The sequence below is a fragment of the Siphateles boraxobius genome, unplaced genomic scaffold (assembly GCF_051911475.1).
Source record: "Siphateles boraxobius isolate OS27281-9 unplaced genomic scaffold, OSU_SipBor_1 2, whole genome shotgun sequence".
In the NCBI taxonomy this organism is placed as follows: Eukaryota; Metazoa; Chordata; class Actinopteri; order Cypriniformes; family Leuciscidae; genus Siphateles; species Siphateles boraxobius.
This window is the reverse complement of record NW_027508810.1, coordinates 12,383,746-12,408,429: the sequence shown is the minus strand read 5'-3', so window position 1 is coordinate 12,408,429 and position 24,684 is coordinate 12,383,746. Positions and strand designations below refer to the sequence as shown.

The window sequence follows — 24,684 nt, the reverse complement described above, 5'->3', positions numbered from 1 at the left end:
CCAGTGCCGGAGCACACAGGGGAATGACCGCGGCAACACTGAACAGAGAACTGAAACAGTGAAGCACTCACTTTTCCGCCCTCTAACCAGCCATCAACACACACAAACATTTAGAAATTTGTTGCTGTTAAAACAGCAGTTGAGAGCTCAAAGCTCGCGATCACCGCTGCACTCGCGCTGTAGAACACCAGCACTGGGAGAGTCTTCCTGAAGAACACCGACACTCTTAGAGACATCAAACGATCGGCTCCGAAGCGAAAGGCAACTAGTGCATGCATCCACTTCCGTATTTATACCCGCGCCGCGGGGGCGGAGTGTGTGATGCGAATCACGCACGCCAATTACATTGGCTCGTTCAATAGTACTCGAAGAGGATAGGCTCTCTAGCGAGATCCCATTTCAGTCGACCGTCGACTACGTCTGACGTTATCGACTGAAAGGGAACAATGTTGATTCAGTGTTGATGCGTCAACGCTAATTGCATTGAATTAACATTACAAAGTGATGTTGCTTTAGTATCACTCTTGCACCCTCAGTTAATGGTGAAGCAATGTTGAGATTTCAACCAAAAATAAACAGTAATAGTTTATATACTTCCGCCCTCGGTTAATGTTGAAAATATGTTGGAAAAAAAACAATGGTATTGTTATTGAATCAACATTACACTATAATTGATTCTACATCACCGAAGCTAAATCAACACTGTAATGAACAAAAATAATCAATGATAATATTGTTGAATCAACGTTACACAATGATGTTGAATCTACATCACTGCTGTTGAATCAGCTCTGAAATTAACAAAAATAATCAATGGTAATATTGTTGAATCAACGTTACACTATAATGTTGAATCTATATCACTGCTGTTGAATTAACACTGAAATTAACAAAAATAATCTTTGGTAATATGGTTTCATCAATGTTACAAAGTGATGTTGATTCTAAATACATTTTCTTGAAACACTGAAAATACAACTGAAAAGGAATGTCAAACAATGTTGCCATCTGATGTACCAAGTTAATGTTGAAACAACATTAATATTTCACCAGGTTTCAAAGGTGCGTCAACAAATTCCTGACCATTTCAAAATTTAGTGAAAACCTTTTAAAATATAAAATTACACCCAGCAATTGAGTCAATTTATTTTCTTCAATCAATCAATGACAAAAATATATTAAAAGATCATCCTTTAAAAAAGAAAGGGGGAAAAATAGGACTGTCACGTGTCAGTGTTTGTTTATATATTTATTAGTCTCATGTCTTCCTTTGTTCTGTTTCCCCGCCACTTCAGTTCATCTGTCTCACCTGTTAACTTGTTAGTCTTGACAGCTGTGTCTCATTTCCCTGATCTGTTTCCTTATGTATTTAAGCTCTGTTTGTTACCTTGTTCATGGTCCGATATCCGTTCTACTAAGTGAGAAAACCTGTCTGTACCTATTTGAATTATATTGTTAGTAAAAGTTTGCATTGGAACTTTTTATTCTCCCTCGTGTTCTTCTGCCTGCACCACAATATGTCAGAAGATCAGACCGCCCAAAATGGACGATAGAGTAAAAATTATCGTCATGGCTCAGGAGAGCCATAACTTTTTTCCTTTACAAAGGACTTTTGCTGCCTTGCCGTTACCAGCGCCCTTGATGACGAGTGCCTGAGGACCTTGTTCTGGATCGGGGCCACGTTTAACCATCCCATAGACCTCCCTGACACCACCGGACTGGACTGGCGGGAGAGCGTCATCTGGTGTCTGGAGAGCTTCTTGCACTGATCCGGAACACAGCCAGACCCAAGGCTTCTTCACGTCATGCCTGCCCAGCCTGAGATGGCCGCTGCCTCACCGCTTGAGCCCACAGCCAAGACACAAAATGCACAATGCATTTCGCCAACTACCACGTGAATATTTCCAACACACGGATACTACAGCGCCAGTGTTGGGAAAGTTCACTTTATACATGAACTAGTTCAAAGTTCAGTTCACACATTTTAAAATGAACTAGTTCAGTTCATAGTTCATACTTCCAAAAATGAACTAGTTCATAGTTCTTTTTTTCCCCATATGTTGCTGCGAGCTATTATTTTTCAAAATGATTGACACAGCCCATACAGAACTACAGACAGCAATAATTTTATCAGTTTTAACACTTAACTATGTGTCAGATTTCATCTTCATATCAAATTTTGACGATATACTGCACCACCAGTTTGTCCAGCTGCGGCTGGGAGATGACAACGGACCCGCTACTGTACGCAGTTAATGTGGTTTGTGCCGAGGACCTGTCTTGCCTGTCTTTAGATTTTTTAATTGCTTGCGCAAACCTTGAAAGGCTAGTCGGGTGCTTCAGTTCAATGTGCCGTTTTAGGTTTGCTGTGGATGTGACTGAAGTGCGTATTTCATTTTTGAAAGCCGGTGGGCAAAGTTTGCACAGAAATGTAATATTTGTTCCATCCTCACCGACCTGGTCATAAAACTCTTTTATATTATCATACGACCCCTCCTTGCTGCTTCGTCGCCTATATGCTGCTGTCGCCTCCATGCTGGTTTTTGTTTTGATGGCGCATGCGGCGTGCGACCATAGACTGTAAAAAAATAGGGTGCGACACTGGTGGCTGGTGTTGCCCGGTTGTGTTTTTTACGCTACGTATTAGGCCTGTTTACAGTGTGTTTTAGCCGGATTTTCGCCTGGAAGACTCTAGAAATCTGGCACCCGATTGAACGAAGTTAAACTGAGAGAGCGTGCAGTTAACAGACTCCAGAATCAACGCGTTCACAGTAACGTTCACCAGGCAGTAATACAGTACGTTCAGTTCACGTTCACCCAAAATATGAACGAGTTCATGAACTATCGTTCAATGAACACGTTCAGGCACAACACTGTACAGCGCACAAACACAAGTGTCTTCTCCCGCCCGCACCTCAATGCCTAATCAGCGTGCAATAATCAACAAATGACACTCGCATCAAAGTATTATTTCGGTGGCGATCTTACCGGCTGTCCGTTCAGTCTTTTGAATTGGTGCCAGATTCCGCACAGCTACTGGAAAGTTTGATGAGAATGCCGCTTCCCTTCCTTACGCTGTACTGGCGTTATTGCCGGTCCTAGCTAACACGTTGAATAGGAAGTGTGCGTGTCCTTTTCTGCTAGAGTGCTCACAGGTGAGTGAAATTTCGTTCCGCCTGACCACTGATGAGAGAGGGGCGTTCACCGCAACAATATTGTTTAAAGATTTAACTTAATATTGTGTCCAGTTTGGCCCTGTTAATAAAAGGGTATTATTTTTTAACAGTGTGTGCGGTTTGTTTTCTTAAGTTCCGGTTCAGAACCGTTTAAGCACCGGAACCGTTTAGAAAATACTGAGTAGGTACTGGTATCGGATAAAACCCAACAAAAAAAAGCACGTCTTAAACTAGACGCTAACTGGTAGATTTTGTTGGTCATTATGGAAATGGTCCGACTGCATATGTGTTCTTAAATTTGCGCATCGTCAGTAGATCACGCGCTGAACTTTCCACTCCCATCTGCGCTCTTTTGGAAATACACTCTCACATTAATTTGCCCTGTTTTGTAAATCTGACCCGTATTATGTTATTCATGATTAAGGGCCTGTCCCAATACCTCCCCTTACCCTAGATTTCTGCCCTAACCCTTGTTTTTGCGCGTTCTCGTGTAGGGGTAGGGTGTCCCAATACTCTAAAGAGCAAGGGGGAGTGCTATTCTCCCCTTAAAATCAACCCTCAAACCATAGTGCGGTCCGATGCAGGCTTAAAACGAAGTGGAAGATGAAATTACCCAGGATACCTTGGGGACTCAGCAAGCTAAATGTTTTTAAACAAGATGGCGGACACCGCTGGAAAGGAAGAATTGAAGTATATTTTCAAAAATAAGCATGTTAAAATTTCTAAATATGTTGGAATATGTTAGTTTGATGCACATCCAATGGACTGTTAAGTTTTGAACACTAATGTTAGAAAATATTTCACAAAGCTATCTATCCGACGATGTTCATGATATCTGCCGAGTGCTTCGAGAGAGTCTGCCCATCAAATATACATCTGATCTGGTTCATCTAATTTTATTTTCGATTTTGGATTCCAAGGATTATAAAAAGAAGATGTGAGGTAAAACTATTAAAAACTAGCCGCGTTCGTCTAACGTTAGTGCTTCATCTTTTTCTTCACAGCACGCTGAGAAATGACAGCGCGCTGTGAAGAAAAAAGATGAAGCTCTCCCTAACGTTAAACCCAAACTGCACTGAGCACAATCAGTGATTGTTGTAAAATTGCTAATTCTAAATTGCGGGAGGTGTTTGACTGTAAAAAGTGCTATTATAAGCACAATGGTCTGCGAACGTTGACCCTGTTCCCATGGCGGCGAGCGCTCGGAAACGGACTGCAACTAGACAAGCCAACTATATTTTGGGTTTCATGTGCGATTAATGACAATTTAAACGATTAAATACAGACAAAAATATGGCGAATGCGTCTTCTATGTTCCACATGTCTCTGTTGATTCATCAGACGTAGATAAACGAACACAGGCCACACAACAGCTGGAACCGGCATTTTCTGAATGAAAATAGTATTAGACACGTTGACGCTGCGCGTGACGTAGTGAGGTTTGCTGCGCGTGACGTAGTGAGGTTTACCGCGCTAATTTGCATATAGTGGTGTCCCATTTCATAGGGAAAGATCTTCAACTCCACTTCCCTTGTTGAGGGGACTTTAATTTCGAGGGCACTCAAAACCAAGTGGAAGTTTTAAGGGGGGAGAAATGGGACAGGGCCTAAGTATCGTGTTGAATGGAAACGTACATGAGGCAGAAGAAGTTAGAATGAAGGATAAACTGAAATTCACGCATTTCAACACAACTTCTGCTCAAGTATTTGAAGACTGCATGTATCATTGAGGGTAAATGTCATATTATGTGACTACACATTACTTTACGGAGAGCTTACGAACTACTAGCTACGTTCTGCCTTAAGAACAAATGGTGCAACCGCATAAAGTACAGAGTTAGTTACAAACTAGCTAGTAGTTACTAAGTCTCTAGTGTGGACTTAACATTCCAATTTAAGAAAAAACGTACAAATATCTGGTACAACCCTACCCTGGTTTGGTAGCTCATCCCTTGCCTCGGGCACCATGTGAGTCAGGGCTGCTACTGTTCATTGTAACTGTAATGTTGTCTCAAGCCTGCCTTCTTTTGTCTCCAGTGGTTGCTTTCATCCCTTTAGATACAGATGCTGACAGTCAGCCCAAGCATCACAAGTCTTCCAGACAGAATTTCTTCACAGTATTTCACAGCAGACTATAGGATGTAACTGTGAAAGGCCGAACGGTGGTACTAGTAATTTGGTGGTACACGCAAATGGAAATATAAGGTCCAAATCCCTAAGGACATTGATGATTTTTATGAGCATCTTACATATTGTGTTTTGTGCAATAAAGCAATTGCTGTAATTGTGTCACCTCATTTTAATTATGTTTAGTTTTATTAACATTGGCTGGAGTAAATGCAGCCAGAACAATGAGAGAACATTAAGCCCATTAGCCTTATTTATATTGTCTCAGTGCAGCTGTTTAGAGAAATGGGAATACTCTAAGATAGTGTATGACTTTTATTATGGGCCAAATTGATTCAATTCAAAACAGGCACAATATAACTGAAAAAAAAAAAGCTAATGTGTACTGCCTTCAAAGTCAGACGTCCTGGGTAAAGTCCCAGGAAATTTGAACTACACTACCATTAAAATTTTGGGGTCAGTAAGGATTGGAATAAATTAATACTTGTATTCAGAAAACCATTAAATTGATCAAAATGACTGTAAAGAATCGTTCAGTACACCATTTTTCAACATTGATAATGATGAGAAATGTTTTTTTGATCACCAAATACGAATTTTAGAATGATTTCTAAAGGACTGGAGCAAGGATGCGCATAAATAAAAATTTTGGCCAATACCGATAACCGATAATTCTTTATATTTGAAAGCCGCTAACTGATATATTGGCCGAAAAATTTAAATCTAAATTTGTATATATTTTTTGAGAGCCTGATTACAAAAACAAAAGTCTCACCATTAAAAGATATGTCACAAGCACACAATTATAATGTTGTCATTTAATAAATCTGCGTTAATAAATCGGCCAAATTTTCTTATCGGGCTGAAAACAATAATATTAAAAGTGAACATATACCCTTCGATACCGATATGGTGGCCGATATATCATGCATCCCTAGAATCGAGTAATGATGCTAAACATTTAGCGCTTGCCATCACAGTAATAAATGATATTTTTAAATATAACATAGAACACTCTAGAAAATGACTTTTAACTCCAATGTAGAAAGAGTCCAGTGTTCGATTGCAGCAGAGAGTTATCTGACACTAGCTGGGAATGATTTAAGACTGTAAGTAATGTTTGGTCAGGGCTTCTGCTGACTCATTAACAAATACTTTTCAAATACTACCCTTAACTGCTGCAAATCTCCTATGGCCCATCTTTTCCAAAGAAATTTCCACAAAAAAAAAAATGTGAGTCTTAAACGCCCCATATAAAGAGTCAATAAACTGCACCGGGATGTTATTTGGGAACCTAACGTGGGCATTTTATGTTTTGTTGTCAATTAGATAGAAGAGTTGACTCAAAACACCTGTTATGTTTCTTGCCATGTGAAATCTATCAATTTTGTACCACCAGCAATGCCAAATGGAATTTCAAAAACAAGATTCTAGAATTTGTACATGCATTGATGGCAATATAAGTCCAATAAAACCCAAACTCTTGATATGTAGGGGCAGAGGCCACATTGGCAGATTGCACTTCCAGTGGGGTAAAGGAGAGCTTGAAACATGCTGTGGTGAACACATGGTCAGAGAAATGGATATAAACAGGAACCTCGACACATGCAGACTGATGTATTGACACATCTGGGTTAAAGAGAGAGAAAAAAGAGAGACTTGTCCCATTTAGTCAAAGGGATTGTGCGTAAAGTCTGTCCTCTATGGCTTTCCTCAATCCTTTCTCTCACTATTTGCACACCTGCAAACTTGTCGCTTTTCGGCGACAATCGCCGTTTTCTCGGCCAATTGGGTCATTTACGTGAATCGCGTAGAACCGGAGAGTTTTTTCTTTGAGGGGGGGGTTAGGCCATTTTTCCTGCAGACCAAAATTTCATTCTTTCAAATGTAGGCGCGTTGGCGTGGTAAGCGCGCTCATAATCCGCCGGAGCCACCACAACATTGCCCAACATAAAATGGCAAACGTAATGCAAGCGGAACGAAACTGCTCGTTATTGTGTGGTTGACGGACCGTTTATCAGTTTGGACCAAAGCAGCGCGAGCCGAGCTTGATCAAACGACACTGTTACTACACAGCGCTAAGAGATCAAGTAAAGGAATAATTTGAATTTGCCACAGAAGTAATAACATCGCTGCGAGATCTAGTGAGAAACATTCACATTTTTCCGTTATTAACGGATCAAACAGCACTGACGTGGAAACCAGAAAGAAACATTGTGCCATCAATGAACTATCCAGTGTCCACAGATCAGCAACATTCACCATGGATTTACTGTAGTAACACTAACCGCAACCATGGAAGTTTGGCAGGAATAGTAGGCTATAATGCCTTCAAGTAACATTATGTCGGTTTTATTTTGACATAATGAATACAATTGCTGCCCTCAAACTAATCTGAACTAAAATATGTTTGTTTATAACTACTACAATATTACATTTCATTTTTTCCAAGGAGCTGTTTTGTTTTATATGCTCCTAAGAAGAGTCAATTATAGCTCCAGAATTGCTGAAACTAAAACAAATATCATACTTTATGATGTTAGTTTTCATTTAAAAAAAGAATAAAAAAAAATTAAATCAAGAAAATTACCAAAAACCTGGTAAACAGTAAATTCTAACAACATAGGTCTATTTAGATAAACAATCTGGCGAGCATGTTGTTTTAGGTTAATACAGCAAATTTCTGTCTAATAAAGCGCTCAGAAATGTGTGAGACCCCCCCAATATATATATATTGTGGCGAACAGGACGGCCGAGGGACGTGAGAGAACAGCGCGAGGCCGGTGGTGCGATTGATAATGAGCAACACCTGTGAGCACACCGGTCTCGCATCTCTCACGGAGGAGCAGAGGCATAAAGGGGGAGCGACGACGTTGATGATCGAGAGAGGAACAGGCCTGTATTTTAGTTGAGTTTTGGTTTTTGTATTTGTGTTTTATTTTTAGCCAGCAGTCGTCCGCGAGGGGCTGCTGGCCGTTATGTTTATTTTGGGTAAGCCAGCAGTCGTCCGCGAGGGGCTGCTGGCGGTATTTTAGTTTGTTTATTTTATTTTAAATAAAGTATGTATGTTCGCCGGTTCCCGCCTCCTTCTTCCCTGAACATTGCTACACTGGTGCCGAAACCCGGGAAGAGGGAGGAACGAACTGTCAGAGAGTCCTCGCCGCTGTGGGGAATCCGCGGTGCCGTCGAGCATGGTGCGCGAGTCGCCGCCGCTCGCCGTGGGCCGGAGCCTGCTGCCATCCGCCGAACGAGGGGAGGAGCAGGGAGCGGGGTACTCGCGGCCATGGACGCTCGAGGCGGTGCGCTGGAGTGAGTTGCCGGTGGGACGGTCGAGCTCACTGCCGGCCGCCTGGGAGTTGGAGGGGCGGCTGCCGTCCGGGAGGGAGAGGAGGAGTCGCCGCCGCTCGCCGTGGGCCGGAGCCTGCTGTCGTCCACCAGGAAAAGGGGAGGAGCAGGGAGCGGGGGACTCCTACCGTCTGCCCAAGGCACCCGAGGAGCCGTCGCCGTCCACCGGGCGGCGGAGGAGCATCGAGCAGTCCACCGGGCGGCGGAGGAGCATCGAGCCGTCCACCGAGGGCTACCCAGCGTCACCGCCAGGCACCGCAGAGGAGATCGCCCAGCTGGTGGGGGACCAGATGGCAGCACGTTGTGGGAACCGGACCAATTTTTTTTTTCTCTCCCCCTTCTCTCGATCTGTCACTCCTCATGCTTCCGTCTCCGTTTCCCTCGGCTTGTCGGTCCATACCCCCCAGGGATCGCCGCCGCCGGGGGGGAGTGGGCACAGGCTCGTGGGTACCTCCCGGCCTGTGAGGGGCGATGGGGGTATGTGGCGAACAGGACGGCCGAGGGACGTGAGAGAACAGCGCGAGGCCGGTGGTGCGATTGATAATGAGCAACACCTGTGAGCACACCGGTCTCGCATCTCTCACGGAGGAGCGGAAGCATAAAGGGGGAGCGACGACGTTGATGATCGAGAGAGGAACAGGCCTGTATTTTAGTTGAGTTTTGGTTTTTGTATTTGTGTTTTATTTTTAGCCAGCAGTCGTCCGCGAGGTGCTGCTGGCCGTTATGTTTATTTTGGGTAAGCCAGCAGTCTTCCGCGAGTGGCTGCTGGCGGTATTTTAGTTTGTTTATTTTATTTTAAATAAAGTATGTATGTTCGCCGGTTCCCGCCTCCTTCCCTGAACATTGCTACATATATATATATATATATATATATATATATATATATATATTTTTTTTTTTTTTTTTCAGAGTGACATCTTTGCAAGGTCCTTCTGTCTCTCAAGTTATACCTATTGAGTTCAAGGATTAATTTACCTTTTACATCTTTTTTCCTCTCTCAAACTGAGAAGGCATTTATTTAAAAGTCAAGAGTTTTCTTTTTTCCCAAGTGATTTATTATTGAACTGAATGCTCAGATTGACATCTGCTGCATGTCGGTCTGGTTTTTCTCTTCATGACCTACAGTATTGCTAGGGGAAACAAAATGGTTATAGACCTTTGTGAATGAATTTTCAATTATATTCCATGTGATATAAACCATACACTACTTAAAAATAATACTTTTAATTCATCAAGGACACATTAAATCAATTAAAAGTGACAGTAAAGACATTAATGTTACAAAATATTTCTATTTCAAATATATTTTCAGAAAAACAATAAGCAGCCACAGTTTTCAACATTGATAATAATAAGAAATGTTTCTTGAGCAGCAAATAAGCATATTAGAATGTTTTCTGAAGGATCGTGTGACTGAAGACTGGAGTAATGATGGTGATAATTCAGATTTGCATCAGAGGAATACATTACATTTCAAATATATTAAGATAGAAAACAGTTATTTTAAATTGTAAAAATATTTTACAATATTAAAGTTTTACTGTATTTTTGATTAAATGCAGCCTTCTCCAAGAGATGTATTTCAAAAACATTTTAAAAATCTTACCGAACCCAAAATTTTGAACGGTAGTTTGTCTTGAAATATCAGTTTACAACTGTTTCACTGTGTTGTTGTTAGGGCCAAATTGAATTCTGTACAGGTCTGGCTGAGTTGATGTCATTTTAGGACTCTTTGGTACCTCAGAATAGTAATGGTAATGTCAAAATTGTAATTTAACCAACAACCTTGAGCTGGGTAGACTGGCAGATCAGAAAGGTTAAGAAGCTATAGCAGGTTGACAGAATCTGTTTTCCAGATGCTTGATAGGTTGACATTTTGTCAGTCAGGGGCACTGCAGGTCATCATCCTTCAGGTTTTTCAAGGTTGTTGTATTTCACCTGCACATCATAATAATTTTCAACAACATATTTATGGAAAATTATTTTTTCTTAATTGTTTTGTATACACTTTATGGGTGGCCAAATGAAGAATATTCAACATATACTGTTTATTTTACCCTTCCTTACAGGTACTATGCCATCTGTTGCCAGCCACTGGTCTACAGGAATAAGATGACACCACTCAGAGTGACTTTAATGATCGGAGGATGCTGGATAATCCCAACCGTTATTTCCTTCTTACCCATAATGCAAGGCTGGAATAGTATTGGAATAAATGATTTGGTGAGTCACAACCGTCCGATGGTAGACTGTTTGTGCTGATAAGGTTTGTGAAGGCAGTCTGACTTTGATTCTTGTAATGATGTTTCTTTAATTCTCTCTCACCTTGCAATCAATTGTGGATTATAAAAATGCTTTATAACAAATCCAGGGAGTGATTATTTAAATCCAGCAGTTTTCAAAATGCAATTATCCATCCATGCATAGAACCCAAGCCAATGTCAATGTATCTAGGAAATCAATTGAAGTATGTAGGGGCTCTCATAAAGATCAGCTTTGAGGGTTGGGATGATTGAGGAGAAAATGAAATGCCACAGTCTCAGGTAGGGAACTTAATGCATTACTTTCCAGTAAACAAACAAAAACGTCCCTGGGAGATGCACCATAATTAAATTCATGCTAGAGAAAGGAAATATCATGCGGAAAGTATTTCTCTCTGGTTTCCATGTGCATGTTGTAAATGTAATGTTTCATGAGATTCATGTGACACCATTTCTGTTTTACTTTGTCATTTTCGATCTTTGGAAACAGCTGAGTGGTTTTCTCTGCCCATATTTATAGGATAATATTTGTGTATTCATTTTAGCTTCCTTCAAGCTTCAATTTTTAATGAGAAAAAAAAAAATCTAAAAGAATGAATGAATGCTTTCTCTTTAACGTAAACACTTAGCATTCTGCCGTCTGGAATATCTTGGGTTATTCCACAGGCATTACATTAATAGCTACCTATACTTCACATTTTCACAGAAGCTTCCCGTTCCGCCAAAAGCTCTTCTCAAAGGAACTAATTAGCGGTTTGATATTGAATATGAATGATAGCACGGGCCAAAGTCTAACGTATTCTGAAAAAGAAAAAAGCAGTCTGACACTGATGTTAAATTTGTTTGCAGTTTTTGAGAGATTCTCATTATTAATGATAGGGTTGGTGTTGGGTTTATGGTTTGGAGGGCTCAGAGTTATGTGAGGAGCTGGCAGGAGAGAGGCTCAGATGAACAGTGATTAATGTTTCTCATCATAACACTTCCTTCTGTGGATCAAATCAATAACAGTCTGTTTGTAAACAGTATATATCTGTATGCATGTGTATACTTCATGGTTCTTACGGATCTAGATTAGATTTGAAAAAATCTGTTAATTACTCTCATCAAGCTCTCTTCACTTACAGTATCTAGCCTTTTAATCTTAGTTGTTGTTGATGTTAACTGTGGGGTTAAGCATGTTTCTAATGTATGTTACTAATTGCACTTTACGTAAAAGCAATAACATTTCTAATTGGAACATGGCTTCATAAAATCTGAAATGGTTTTCTGTGATTTTTAAAGGGCTTAAATGACCAAAAAACAGGAAATATGTTTGTATATATTCTACCGTTGAAAAGTTTGTGGTGAATAATATATAAATATATATATATATATATATATATATATATATATATATATATATATATATATATATATATATATATATATTTTATGTTTTTGAAGTGAGTCTCTTATGCTCACCAAGGCTGCATTTATTTGATCAAAAATACACTAAAACAGTAATATTGTAAAATATTATTACAATTTAAAATAACTGGCTTCTATTTAAATATATATTAAAATGTAATTCTAAACTAACTATGATATGATTTAACTGTGATGGAAAAGCTAAATTTTCATCATAATTCCTTCAGTCTTCAGTGTCACATGATCCTTCAGAAATCATTTTTAATATGCTGATTTGGTGCTTAAGAAATATTTCTTGTTATTATCAATGTTGAAAACAATTGTGCTGATTGATATTGTGTGGAAATAAAGGATTGTTTGATAAATAGAAAGTTCGAAAGAACAGCATTTATTAAAAAAAAATTGTAATATTATAAATGTCTTTACTTTCACTTTTGATCAATTTATTGCATCCTTGCTTAATAAAAGTATTGATTTCTTACCCCAAACTTTTGCTAAATTACTGTCATAAAATAAACAAATTGGCACAAGCTGCAGCTTTTAAAACAGCACACTCTTTATACATTTACATTTACATTTCATTTAATCATTTAGCAGACATTTTTTATCCAAATGATAAAATATTATCCAAATATGATATTACAAATGAGGAGAGCAATAGCAGCAATTAAACCGGCAACCATAAAAAAGTGCCGTGTCCAGTCTCAGTTAGTACAGCACAGTACAGGTAGCTGGTACAGGTACAGGTATGTTTTTTTTTTTTTTTTTTGTCTGGATAGAACAAGAGCTTGGACAAGAAGTGTTGTAGCATGCTCCGATAGGAAAGGCCTGATCTTTCTAGTGTTCTTCCTAGTATAATAAGACATATCTGCAGTTCTAGCAATGTGGTCTGTTAAGTTCAACTGATCCTCAATCACAACTCAAAGGTTCCTGTCTGCCCTGGATGGAGTTATGGTTGACGAACCTAGCTGAATGGAGAAGCTGTGCTGGTCGTGTTTCAAGTGAAGGTGGTGGTCTTTCATCCAGCAAGAAATGTCTATCAGGCAGGCTGAGATGTGAGCAACTACTGTCGGATCATCTGATTGGAATGAGAGGTAGAGTTGTGTGACATCAGCGTAGCAGATAGAAAAATACATGTTGCTGAGTGACAGATCCTAGTGATGACATGTAGATGGAGAAGAGGTCCAAACACTGAGCCCTGAGGCACACCAGTAGCTAGATGTTGTGACTTAGTCACCTCGCCCCTCCATGGACCTACTTGAGAGGTAAGATTTGGACCATTTGAGTGCGGTTCCTGAGATTTCCTTCATCTTTGTCAAGCAGCAGACAGATCCAGCAAGATGAGTATTGATGATTTGGAAACTGCTCTTGCCAGTCTTAGAGCTTCAATAACCAAGAGCAGGGCAGTCTCAGTTGAGTGGCTGCAGACTGGTTGTTGTCCAGGAGGTTGAAAAAAGTTATTTTTTTTTCTAGATGTGCTGGATTTAGAGTGGGTTTCTTAAGCAGTGGGGTTAACCGCGACTGCTTAAATAATGTGGGAAAGGTACCAGTGTGAAGAGAGGTGTTGATGAAGTGGGTATAAGCCACACTGAAGGAGAAATGGCTTGAAGGAGATGAGTAGGTATAGGATCAAGCAGAGTGGTAGTAGGGTGATTGGAAAGGATTTTGGAGACTTCTGCCTCTGAGAGCGGAGAGAAGGAGGGGAGAGTGTGTGTGTCAGCTGTTAAGATGTGCATGTCAAATTGTGGTGCGAAAAATTGGATGCTGATGGTTGTTGTTTTTTTTTAATGAAGAATGTAGCGAAGTCATCAGCTGTTAGGGTTGATGAAGGAGGGGGAGGAGGAGGGTTAAGAAGAGAGGAGAAGGTTTTGAAAAGTCAGAGTCAGAAGAATTGTTAATTTTGTTGTGGTAGTAAGTCATTTTAGCAGTAGAGACATTGGCAGATAAGGAAGAGTGGAGGGATTGATACAAACCAGGGTCAGCGGGATCTTTGATTTGCGCCATTCCCTCTCTGCAGCCCTGAGTTTAGAAGTATGTTCGTGGAGAACATCAGATAACCAGGGGGCAGAGGGTGTGAGGCGGGCTGGCCTGGAGGAAAGGGGGCAGAAGTTGTCAATGTTAGAGTGGAGAAAAGAGTATCAGTTGCACTGTTAGTATCAAGTGATGAGAGTTGATTAGGGGGAGGAAGTGTGGATGAGACCAAAGAGGATAGGCAGGAGGGTGAGAGTGAGCGTAGGTTTTGCTGAAAGGTGGCCTGTGAAGGAGTGTGTGTTGGTTTCTGAGCCAGGCTGAGGTTAAGAGTGAGGAAGTAATCTGAAGTGTGCAGTCGAGTGACCAGCATATGGTCAGTGGTGCAGTAGCGCATGTAAATAAGGTCCAGTTGTTTACCTGATGTGTGAGTAGCCTCAGTAGATACTCGCTTGAGGAAAAACGAGGCAAGCAGAGTGTGGAAATCAAAAGCCTGAGGTTTTTCTAGGTGGATGTTAAAGTCTCCAAGAACTACCAGAGGAGTACCATCCTCAAGGAAGGATGAGAGTAACACATTCAACTCCTCCAAGAAATTGCCTTGCTGACCTGGGGGAAAATAAACAACTACAAAATGCATTTTAATAGGGATGGTGATAGTGATTGCATGCGATTCAAATGAACTAGTGTCACACAGAGATGGTAAAGAATTAAATTTCCATTCGGTGGAGATGAATAAACCACTACCCACACCCCTATTTGTGAAAAAGTGGGTGTGTGAAAAAGTGAAATCTGTGGAGAGGGCTACAGGTGTGGCAGTGTCCTCTTTATGATCCGCACTGTACAGTATGGATAACTGCAAGAAAGCAGATCTGATAGGAGCAGCTACTGTATATGGAAGAGAGAGACAGACTTTGAGACACTTGCCTCTTTGATTTTTATCTGCAGCACCTTAGACAAGCTGTCAGGGTCCAAAAGAGAGTGACGTCACTGCAGTGACAACCTGAATGGATTTAATGAGGTGAATGTCACTCCCAAAAATAACCAAATAACATGATTAGGCATATATTATGGGCTGATGTAGCTGACAACTGTAGCTGCAATGTAGGTAATGGTCTAACAATATACATTATTTTACAGCCAATATCATAGAGAGCAGGGTTGCCGATAGCTATGGTTTCACACTATTTAATTTAGAGATAGATAAGGAACTAAACACTGTAGCCAACAGTGCACTCGGTAATCTGGTAAATCTGTGCACACTTGTAATCATATTTTTACATGATTCTTCATTTTGATGAAAACATGGTAGTGCTAATTTTACATACAGCACACAGTGAATATGAAATGAATATGATATAGCGGCACACTGGATATAGCGCAGCATAGGTTGAAATCAAGGATTTAAATTTTTTCAAACATGCATGCCCAGTGACAAAATAAAATTCCCGTCTCCTACATATCGGTCAAACAGAAAAACTTATCGTCTAATGCCAATATTTATTTAAAAAATAATTATACAAAAAATCGCCATGCTGTTCACTTATATTTGGCCATAAAGATGAAATTCAAATATAATTATGGCTAAGGGTCGAAAGTCATCATTCATGATGATTTGAATGTTTTTTGAATCATGATTTAAATCATCACACCCTGGAAAGTTAATATGACTTTTAAACATCTTTCCACTCCAAAGGACACCATGCACCAGAGCGTGAATTTAATTCTAGGGGAGTGTAATTAATTTACCAGTTACAAACTTAATATACCTGATAAAGTGCTGTACATCATAGTATTTGAATGTCAAGCATGTTTGATTAATATGAAGAGGTGAGAGTCTCTAAATAGTGTATTTGGGGAGCAAGATATTTATAGACTCATGCCCTCTAGCTAAGTTCTCTTCCACATCTAGAGGTCCTTGTGTTTTACCTGAAGAAGTATTGTAAGTAGCCACCTCTGCTCTTAAAGGAGAACTCCGGGCAATTTTTAAGTTAATCTTGATCGTTAGACCTTTGTGAGTACTGACTATAGAAAAAAAAAACGAACCGGATTGGTGCTTGCTACGCGGAGCTGCAACCGCGAATGCCCAGAGCTCCCACCCAGCTAAAACGGCAGCTATGGGGGCATGGACATAAAGAGCGTTTTTGAACCTCTTAACAGACACAAAATGCAATTAAAATGTCTGTCCAACATGAACAGGGACCCTACATGTGAACAAGATGCGTTTAGCAACTTAGCCATTGTTTCAACTCACCTAAATAGTCTTTTAGACGGCAAGCTGTAGTCTCGCGCTGCAGTCCCGTGCTGTAGCCGGAAAAGGTAAACAATGTCCAGGTGGGAGGAGCGTTGATCATGTGCGACGACTTATGATCAGAGTTGCTTACAAGTGAAGAAGAAATGGTTCGTGTTTGTGCCTTTCCGAATTGTGGCAACAGAATGCAAAAATATAAGAGCTTAAATTTTCATCGTCTTCCTTTCCATGACCTCGAGATTCTGCAGTTGTGGCTAGTTGTACTTCAACTTGATGTGCAAACTCCCGTAGAAGAACTACGCGCTAAAGATTACCGCATTTGCAGTGAACACTTTGACAAGGATGACTACACACACTCAACACAGCGGGGCCGTTTGAAGAAAAATGCCATTCCATGTACGAAGACTCGTCGCACATGATCAACGCTCCTCCCACCTGGACATTGTTTACCTTTTCCGGCTACAGCATGGGACTGCAGCGCGAGACTACAGCTCGCCGTCTAAAAGACTATTTAGGTGAGTTGAAACAATGGCTAAGTTGCTAAACGCATCTTGTTCACATGTAGGGTCCCTGTTCATGTTGGAAAGACATTTTAATTGCATTTTTTGTCTGTTTAGAGGCTCAAAAACGCTCTTTATGTCCATGCCCCCATAGCTGCCGTTTTAGCTGAGGGGGAGCTCTGGGCATTCGCAGTCGCAGCTCCGCGTAGCAAGCACCAATCCGGTTCGTTTTTTTTCTATAGTCAGTACTCACAAAGGTCTAACGATCAAGATTAACTTAAAAATTGCCCGGAGTTCTCCTTTAAAAGGTCTCCTCAAATTACTGTCCCCTGAAGCCAAAGATATACCGGCCCAACCTAATGGTAATGGTAAATAATGAACGGACACAGAGGGAGTGCTAGAAACCTAGTAAAATAATTTCCTTAACTCTTAAGGCCAATTCACACTGCACCAACAGACACGTTTGTCAGGTTTTGTCAATTAGTGTGTTACCCTTGACAGCATCTGTTGGCATTGGTCGATGCTTGTTTTCGCTGATTGAACATTGAATTGGTCTTGAAATGTCTGAGAAATTATGTATTGTGATCTGGTGACTGTCAATGTTGATCCGTGTCTGGCGGTGCAGTCTCAAGTAGTCTTTAGCTTTAAAAATAATGCTTCTTCATTGGCATCTATAGTTCCATAAAGAATCTTTAACATCCATGTTAACTTTCCGTTGCAAAGAAGGTGTCTACTTCATAGTGGGAAAACGTTTTTATTTTTTAAAGGTTCTTCAGAAAAGAAAAATGGTTCTTCTAGGGCATCACATTGAAAACACCCTTTTGGAACCTGTAATTTTTAGAGTGTACATTATTTTGTGTTACGTAAGCTGAATATGTTAACATCTTCTTGACAGATAGAGAAGCGGAAGTTCTCCGGCAACTCCACGGTGTGTGTGTTCATGGTGAACAAGCCATACGCTCTGACCTGCTCAGTCGTGGCCTTCTACGTACCGCTCATTCTAATGGTGTTGGCGTACCAACGCATCTACGTCACAGCGCGGGCACACGCCCGACAGATCAGTATGCTGCAGCGGGCCGGAGGAGCAGGGAACGCAGACAGCGCAGCCCACCAACGCAACCACCGCATGCGTACCGAGACCAAGGCGGCCAAGACTCTGTGTATCATCATGGGCTGCTTCTGCCTTTGCTGGGCCCCTTTCTTCATCACGAACGTGGTGGACCCCTTCATAGATTACAGTGTTCCTGAGCAGCTGTGGGCCGCCTGCCTCTGGCTGGGCTACATCAACTCCATGCTCAACCCCATCCTCTACGCCTTCCTCAACAAGTCCTTCCGTCGTGCCTTCCTCATCATTCTCTGCTGCGGACACAAACGCTACCGCCGACCTTCTATCCTAGGCCCTGGAACGACCTGTACGGCCACGCAGATCAACGGCTCTACACACGTCCTGAAGTAAGTGAGACAAGAATGATATTTCCCTTGTTCTCTCCTTTCTAAGGTGGCTCTGGTAACATGTACACTTGGAAAAAGGACAGATTATGGTCAGGAACCAAGGTCATCAAACATCTCATCAACAAAATACTGACAAAAATGTCTGTTAAAAGGGTATTTTCTTTCGATATAATAACGTAGACAAGACAAAAAAGCTGTCTTGTCCATAAATACAAAAATAATTTTAGTCAATTCAGAGAAAAATTTACTAAAATTAATGAATATGACATGACGAAATATTGACTAAATTTAAGTTTGCTTGAAATTGTTTCTGCCCTATCTATTTTGTAAATGCATTTTATAGATATTATTGTGAACAGTAGGTCCAGGACTATGTTTCTTTTTTTGTAATTGTTTATTAATGTTTAATCAAAAGGTCAATCGTTTTGTGAGAATGACTGACTTCTCTCTTTTGACATATGAAGGACTTCTCCAATCATTTAGTCTGCTTAAACCCCAACCATAATAAACTGCAAGCTCGCATTCATTTTTTATGTATTTAAACAGCCACATCTTAAAATCCAATCAGTAACAAAAGACAAAAAATGCCTGGTCCATAATCTTTCTTTGATTTAGAGGGCTTTCACACTAGCACTTTTGGTGCTTACCTGGGTTTGTTTGGTTGATGTGAACACTGTTTTCCGAACTGTACCCCAATTTAAAAAGGTCTGGGGTACGGTTCATATGATGTCTGGTACGGTTTGATGCTGATATGAATGCAACCATACTACATTGTGGAAATGAACGTATGTTTCTGTAACACTGGGACTGATGCACTGCATGCAGAGAGAATGTATATCTAATTTCGGTTTGCCTTTAGCAGAAATTGACTCCTTTTGTTATTAGAACATTTGCAGTGCATTCATGGCAGATAAATGACACTTTAGAAACAAAACCAAAGGTTTCAAAAACCAAAATATAAAAGTGAGGCGAGCTACGCTATGCATTTTGCCACCTTCCCCTGTGCCTTGATACCTAGCAAAAGGTGTAAACAGCTGCCGCTTTGATGACGGAAGCGGTTTGAACCCCACAAAAAATACAGTGTGAACACAATCCAGTGAGGACAAAGGAGAGGGAGCAATCAAACTCAGGTTCGGACCAAGCAATCAAAGTGTGAAATCAACCTTAAAGCAGGGTTGCCAACTCTCACGCATCTGGCGTGACACTCACGCATTCAGCCTCAATCTCACGGTCTCACGCTCAACAAAGAAATCTCACGCTAAATTAGACATTCTTCTGTGCTGTATTTTTTTTCACTCATGTGCACTAATTTCCGAATTACTATAAGCAAGTTCAGGCTCTTAACTACTGATTGGACCACTGCATTTTCTCTCGCAGAGAAAAATCGCGGACAAAGAGGACACTGACACCGACAGACTAGGCAGAGAAGGTTACTTTTAATATGGAACAAATTCTCAGCTGATTCTGTCAATATTTCCAACGTTGAGGCGCTTTTAAATGGGACAGATCACTGTAGCGCGTCAGCTCAAACGGCACGTGATACAGTAGCCTACAACAATGCCCCCCACATTGGCTTGTATTTGCCTTGTGGTGGTCATTTGTAGACATTCTTGGAGGAAAGAATAAGTCCATGTCTTGCTGTGTACACCTATCACATACACTGTCAGGTGTAGTTTTCTACTACTTCATCAGGCATTTCTAGTTTGCTCACCTCTTGACCTAACAACATTTACTCAGAAAACAGCACAGCATGAACATCTGTATATTGTAGCTTCTGCTGTTATGTGTCATGGGAACATAAACCCGAACTTTGTTCATCTCAGTTAGACAGCACGTCTGCTAGAACTCTTAAAACTCTTGCTCTCCATCTGCTTTATTTTTAAACTATTCTCAGAAACATTTTGACAGAGAAGGGTTATTGTTTCACTAAAAAGGAGCTTTTCTGTCCTGCAATATTTTGGCGAAAAAATTAAAAAAGATTGTATATCCCACTATGTGTGTTGTTCATCCATATACTTTATCACAAAACTTTGTCTTGTCTCATAAAAACCTTTGCTGTTTTATGCAGTTATACAATATGTCTTAAAGGATTTGTATTTTATTTCAAAAAATATTTATATTTTGCAGAGTTCCATTTCTGACATTTTTTGGAACCAAAGAACAGTTTACATGACTATTTTCTCTCACTGACTGTAGCTTCTGCTGTGCTTTTAATGAATTAATAAATGCTTCTGCTGTCATGGTAATAATATTTATGCTATTGGGTTTTACTTGGCAGGAATGATGTGTAAATTTGGTCAGTCATTTTAATGAGGGTTGCTTTTTAATCTTAGTGCTTAATCTTATAAAAAATAAAAAAAAACCTCAGAAAAGAAAAGGTACAAAAGTTGTCACTCGGTCAGTAGCCTTTCAAAAGGTATTAGTAGTGGCTTTTGCACTGGGTAGTTCTAGGAACTAGCCACCAGGGTGGTTCCCCGAGAATTAATAGTTCCCCAAGAGACGTTTTCCTGGTTGCATTCGCACCGCCAGTAGGAAGTCTGAAGTGACGTAAGCCGTGCTTGTTGTTGTAACTTTTATTTTGACGGTGCGGCAGACATTTATTTTGACGGTGCTGAGAACGCCAGACCCTGAGCTCACAGTGCTCCCATTCTCTGTCTTCATTAGTTTACGACCTGTTTAACAGTCCTGTCTAATACAGTACATTATTAGATAGTACTGTTATACAGAGAAAGTAGACAGTATATGAAAAATTGTTAGTGTTTGCCGTGTGGTTTATGCCCTATGTCGCTAGCTAGCTGGTATTTTCCATGCATTCGGCTAATCAGCGTACACTAACGTCACTGGTAGTTCTTATAGCACTGGTTTAGACCCTACTCTGAAGTAGGAGCTCATTTAGTTACTTACATTATGTTTTCATAATTCAACAAACTGTTTTATCTCAAACGGTCAAGGACTTTTTGATCTGTCATGATTTGACCCTTGAAACTTTCCTGTAGTAATTTAGGTTACAATGTCGGTGGCATGTTGGTGGTGACTTCTCTGATAGAGATGATGTGTAGATCAGAGAATGAGAGGAGCAAAATATGCTTTTCGCTGTGAGGGGTCTGTGGAGGGATCTCCCTCTGGCTCTAACCACAATGTAGCATGCTATTGTTGATACAGCAAAAATTAAAGTTTTAAGACAGCTGGTCAAATCCCTCAAGGGAAATCTAGAATGCAAGGATGTAAGTTGTTATTAATGCAACCAGACATGAAAGAAAGATGTACAATATGCTGAATGAAGGCCATAAAATAAAATACATTAATATTATGTAAATTGTGTTGTTGAGGAGCATACATAGTGGCAGTGTGGGAGCAACTGACCATTTTTCATTTCAAATATTATTTTTTTCCTATGGGTAGAGCACATATTTTACAGCAGACCAGAGCAGTGCAGTGACACATTCTTTTCTTTTTATGACATATGGCTATCTTGCATATTGTGTCACTGTGATTTTGCCAAGTAACATTCTTGTCTGAAAATGCTGCCCAAACCATATTTCTATCCTTAAACCTAATCCTACCCATAAGCTATCTCTAAAATCAGAGGGAAATGATAGGTGAATAACACTGATGTAGAATCACCTAACCCTGGTTGTTAGCCTAAGCTTGACATAAACTGTAAACTTGTCCCTCAAATGATAGGATTGGTTGATTGGAATGTTGTTCCCGGATAAACAAGGATATCAATCCAGGAAACTGTTGTACTTGGTGAAATCATGTTCACCTGCATGTGCTCTATATACCCCTTCATTACAGCTAGTAGAATATGAACTTCCTGGTTACAATGTGATGATCACATTCATTTACATGTATTTAAATGCTCACAAAGATCTATTATCAGATGATTTAAAGGACAAGTTTGGTATTTTACACTTAAAGCCCTGTTTTAAGATTGTTTCTGATGAAATAGAATGGTTAAGATTGAAATTTGGACAAATGCTGCTGTCCCAAGAATTTTCGGTTTCTGTGTTAGCACCCCCCCCCCCCCCCCACCCACCCCACCTCCACAATGGTTTCATAGGGGCACTGGAAGAATCATTCATAAAACGCATTAAACTTTTGTTTACAAAGACGTGAAACTCACCGAGTGGTCTGGGGTGTGAACTGATATGCTCCCACAAAAATCGCTGCAAAAGATGCTTTCCAACTGGTTTTATCGTAGTTTTTGTCCAACTCCATTGACTTGTATTGGATGTTCTGTGAGGTACAGTATTACTCCCCCGCCGGAAACGGAAACGGGGTTGTTTGTATTCTTTCTGTAGTCTTATGCAGTAGGCAACGCTATCCAAACATTGGCAAAGGTGCATTATCGCCACCAACTGGGCTGGAGAGTCTATTATTCAAGCTCTCAACGGAAGAATGTCCGGTTGTGAGGCGTTTGGAAAAATAGGTCCACAGTTTTAAAACGAATGGTAAAACACCTGTTGGAAAGCATCTTTTGCAGCGATTTTTGTGTGAGCATATCAGTGAACACCCCAGACCACTCGGTGAGTTTCACGTCTTTGTAAACTAAAGTTTAATGCGTTTTATGAATGATATTGTTCCAGTGCCCCTATGAAACCATTGTGTATGTGGCGGGTGTTCGGTTGGGTGCTAACACAGAAACTGAAAATTCTCGGGACAGCAGCATTTGTCCAAATTTCAATCTTAACCGTTCTATTTCATCAGAAACAATCTTAAAACAGGGTTTTAAGTGTAAAATATAGGTATGTAACGATACACTTGCAACCGGTTGAAAATCGATAAAAATGTGTGATGATTCAAGTCGGTTGAAATGTTAAACGAATCGCGATACACGTTTTAAGCAGGGGCGTTTACTGTAGCCTACTGTGAAGTTGTGAACCTCGCTTTACAGGCACAATAGCAGCAAGCACACACTGGCGCGAAGCTAGCGAGTGTTTTCACTTAATTCATGGAACTTGAGCTTGTGTGAGCCAATTTTACATAGTCTTTTACTTAGTGTGGGAAGGTACCGTCCACCCTCTTGACCAGACAGACAGAAAGACTGAGTTGAAACAACCTTGAAGGGATTTTTTTTTTTTATTTCAATGTAGTTTTTTTATTTGACAAATATATTTCAAAATGAAAAAGAAATGTGCAGCATTTTGTCTGAGAAATAATAAAAGGGACACTTTTTCATTTATAATTTCTTAAATTAATCACTTGTTAAAAAAATTGTGAGAAAATTGCATCGTGAAACCAGTATCGTGAATCGTATCGCATCGTGAGTTGAGTGAATCGTTACATCCCTAGTAAAATACTGAACTTGTCCTTTAAATAGACCACCTGGATCTGAATTTTGCAACGCAGCACTTGAACCTTATTATATGTAAGTTTGTTTCCACCACACAATAAAAACAAAATTATTAAGAAAATTTCAACTTTTTATTTCACAATTCTGACTTTTTTCTGGCAATTGCACGTTTATATTTTGCAATTCTGACTTTATAACTCGCAATTCTGACTTTTTTTCTCGCGAGTTTATATCTCACACTTAAAGAGAATAAAAGTCAGAAAAAAATATTTTTTTCCAATTTTTATTCCGTGGTGGAAACAAGCTTACATTTTACTAAGTCACAATTCAAAGCAGTGAAAAGAAAGCAAAAGCAATACTGTAATCAATAATAGATGAATGATTTATTTTTTCAATAATTTATAGTTAGAGCTTGGCATTTTTGAGTGCTTTTATGCACTGTTTGTTGGTGACATTTAGTGGTAGGCCTGCTGGGAAGAGGCCAAATGAAAATATTCTGATACTCTGTCAACAGCTTTATAAAGATCAGTCCTGCTCTGTTTGCCATGTTTGTTACACAATGCTACAGATTCTCTTATATTTAATTTTCTGCAAATTATGAAATAGAGTGGTCATTTAAAAAAAAACTTCAATGTCTACTGTGAGTATTTGTCACAGTTTTAGAAAAAATTATAATAAAAAATAAAAGAAGGTCCAAGTCCACAGGACCAAAGTTGAATTTGAAGCTGTTTCAGCTTTGCCTTCTCCTTACAGTTCTGACTGTTTCTTGCAGTTGTGGTAATAATGAGCACACTGTGAATACTGGTGTCCTGTCTCTTTTCATTCTAATCATATGTTGCAAGTCTTTTAAATCACTTCATCAAAAGAGATCTGTGGATTTTGTTTCCATGGAGACTCCAATGGAT

At 40.0% G+C, this 24,684-nt stretch overlaps 1 protein-coding gene across 2 annotated transcripts in view; it reads left to right on the top strand.

Moving 5' to 3' along the window:
* Nucleotides 1-24,684, top strand: part of htr4 (5-hydroxytryptamine receptor 4) — a 161,843-nt gene that overhangs the window by 85,974 nt on the left and 51,185 nt on the right. For both annotated transcript variants that reach the window (XM_077235948.1, XM_077235947.1), the window contains exons 5-6: nucleotides 10,717-10,870; nucleotides 17,927-18,483. In XM_077235948.1, the coding sequence (XP_077092063.1) occupies nucleotides 10,717-10,870; nucleotides 17,927-18,483 (711 nt within the window). The remainder of the gene's footprint in view (nucleotides 1-10,716; nucleotides 10,871-17,926; nucleotides 18,484-24,684) is intronic.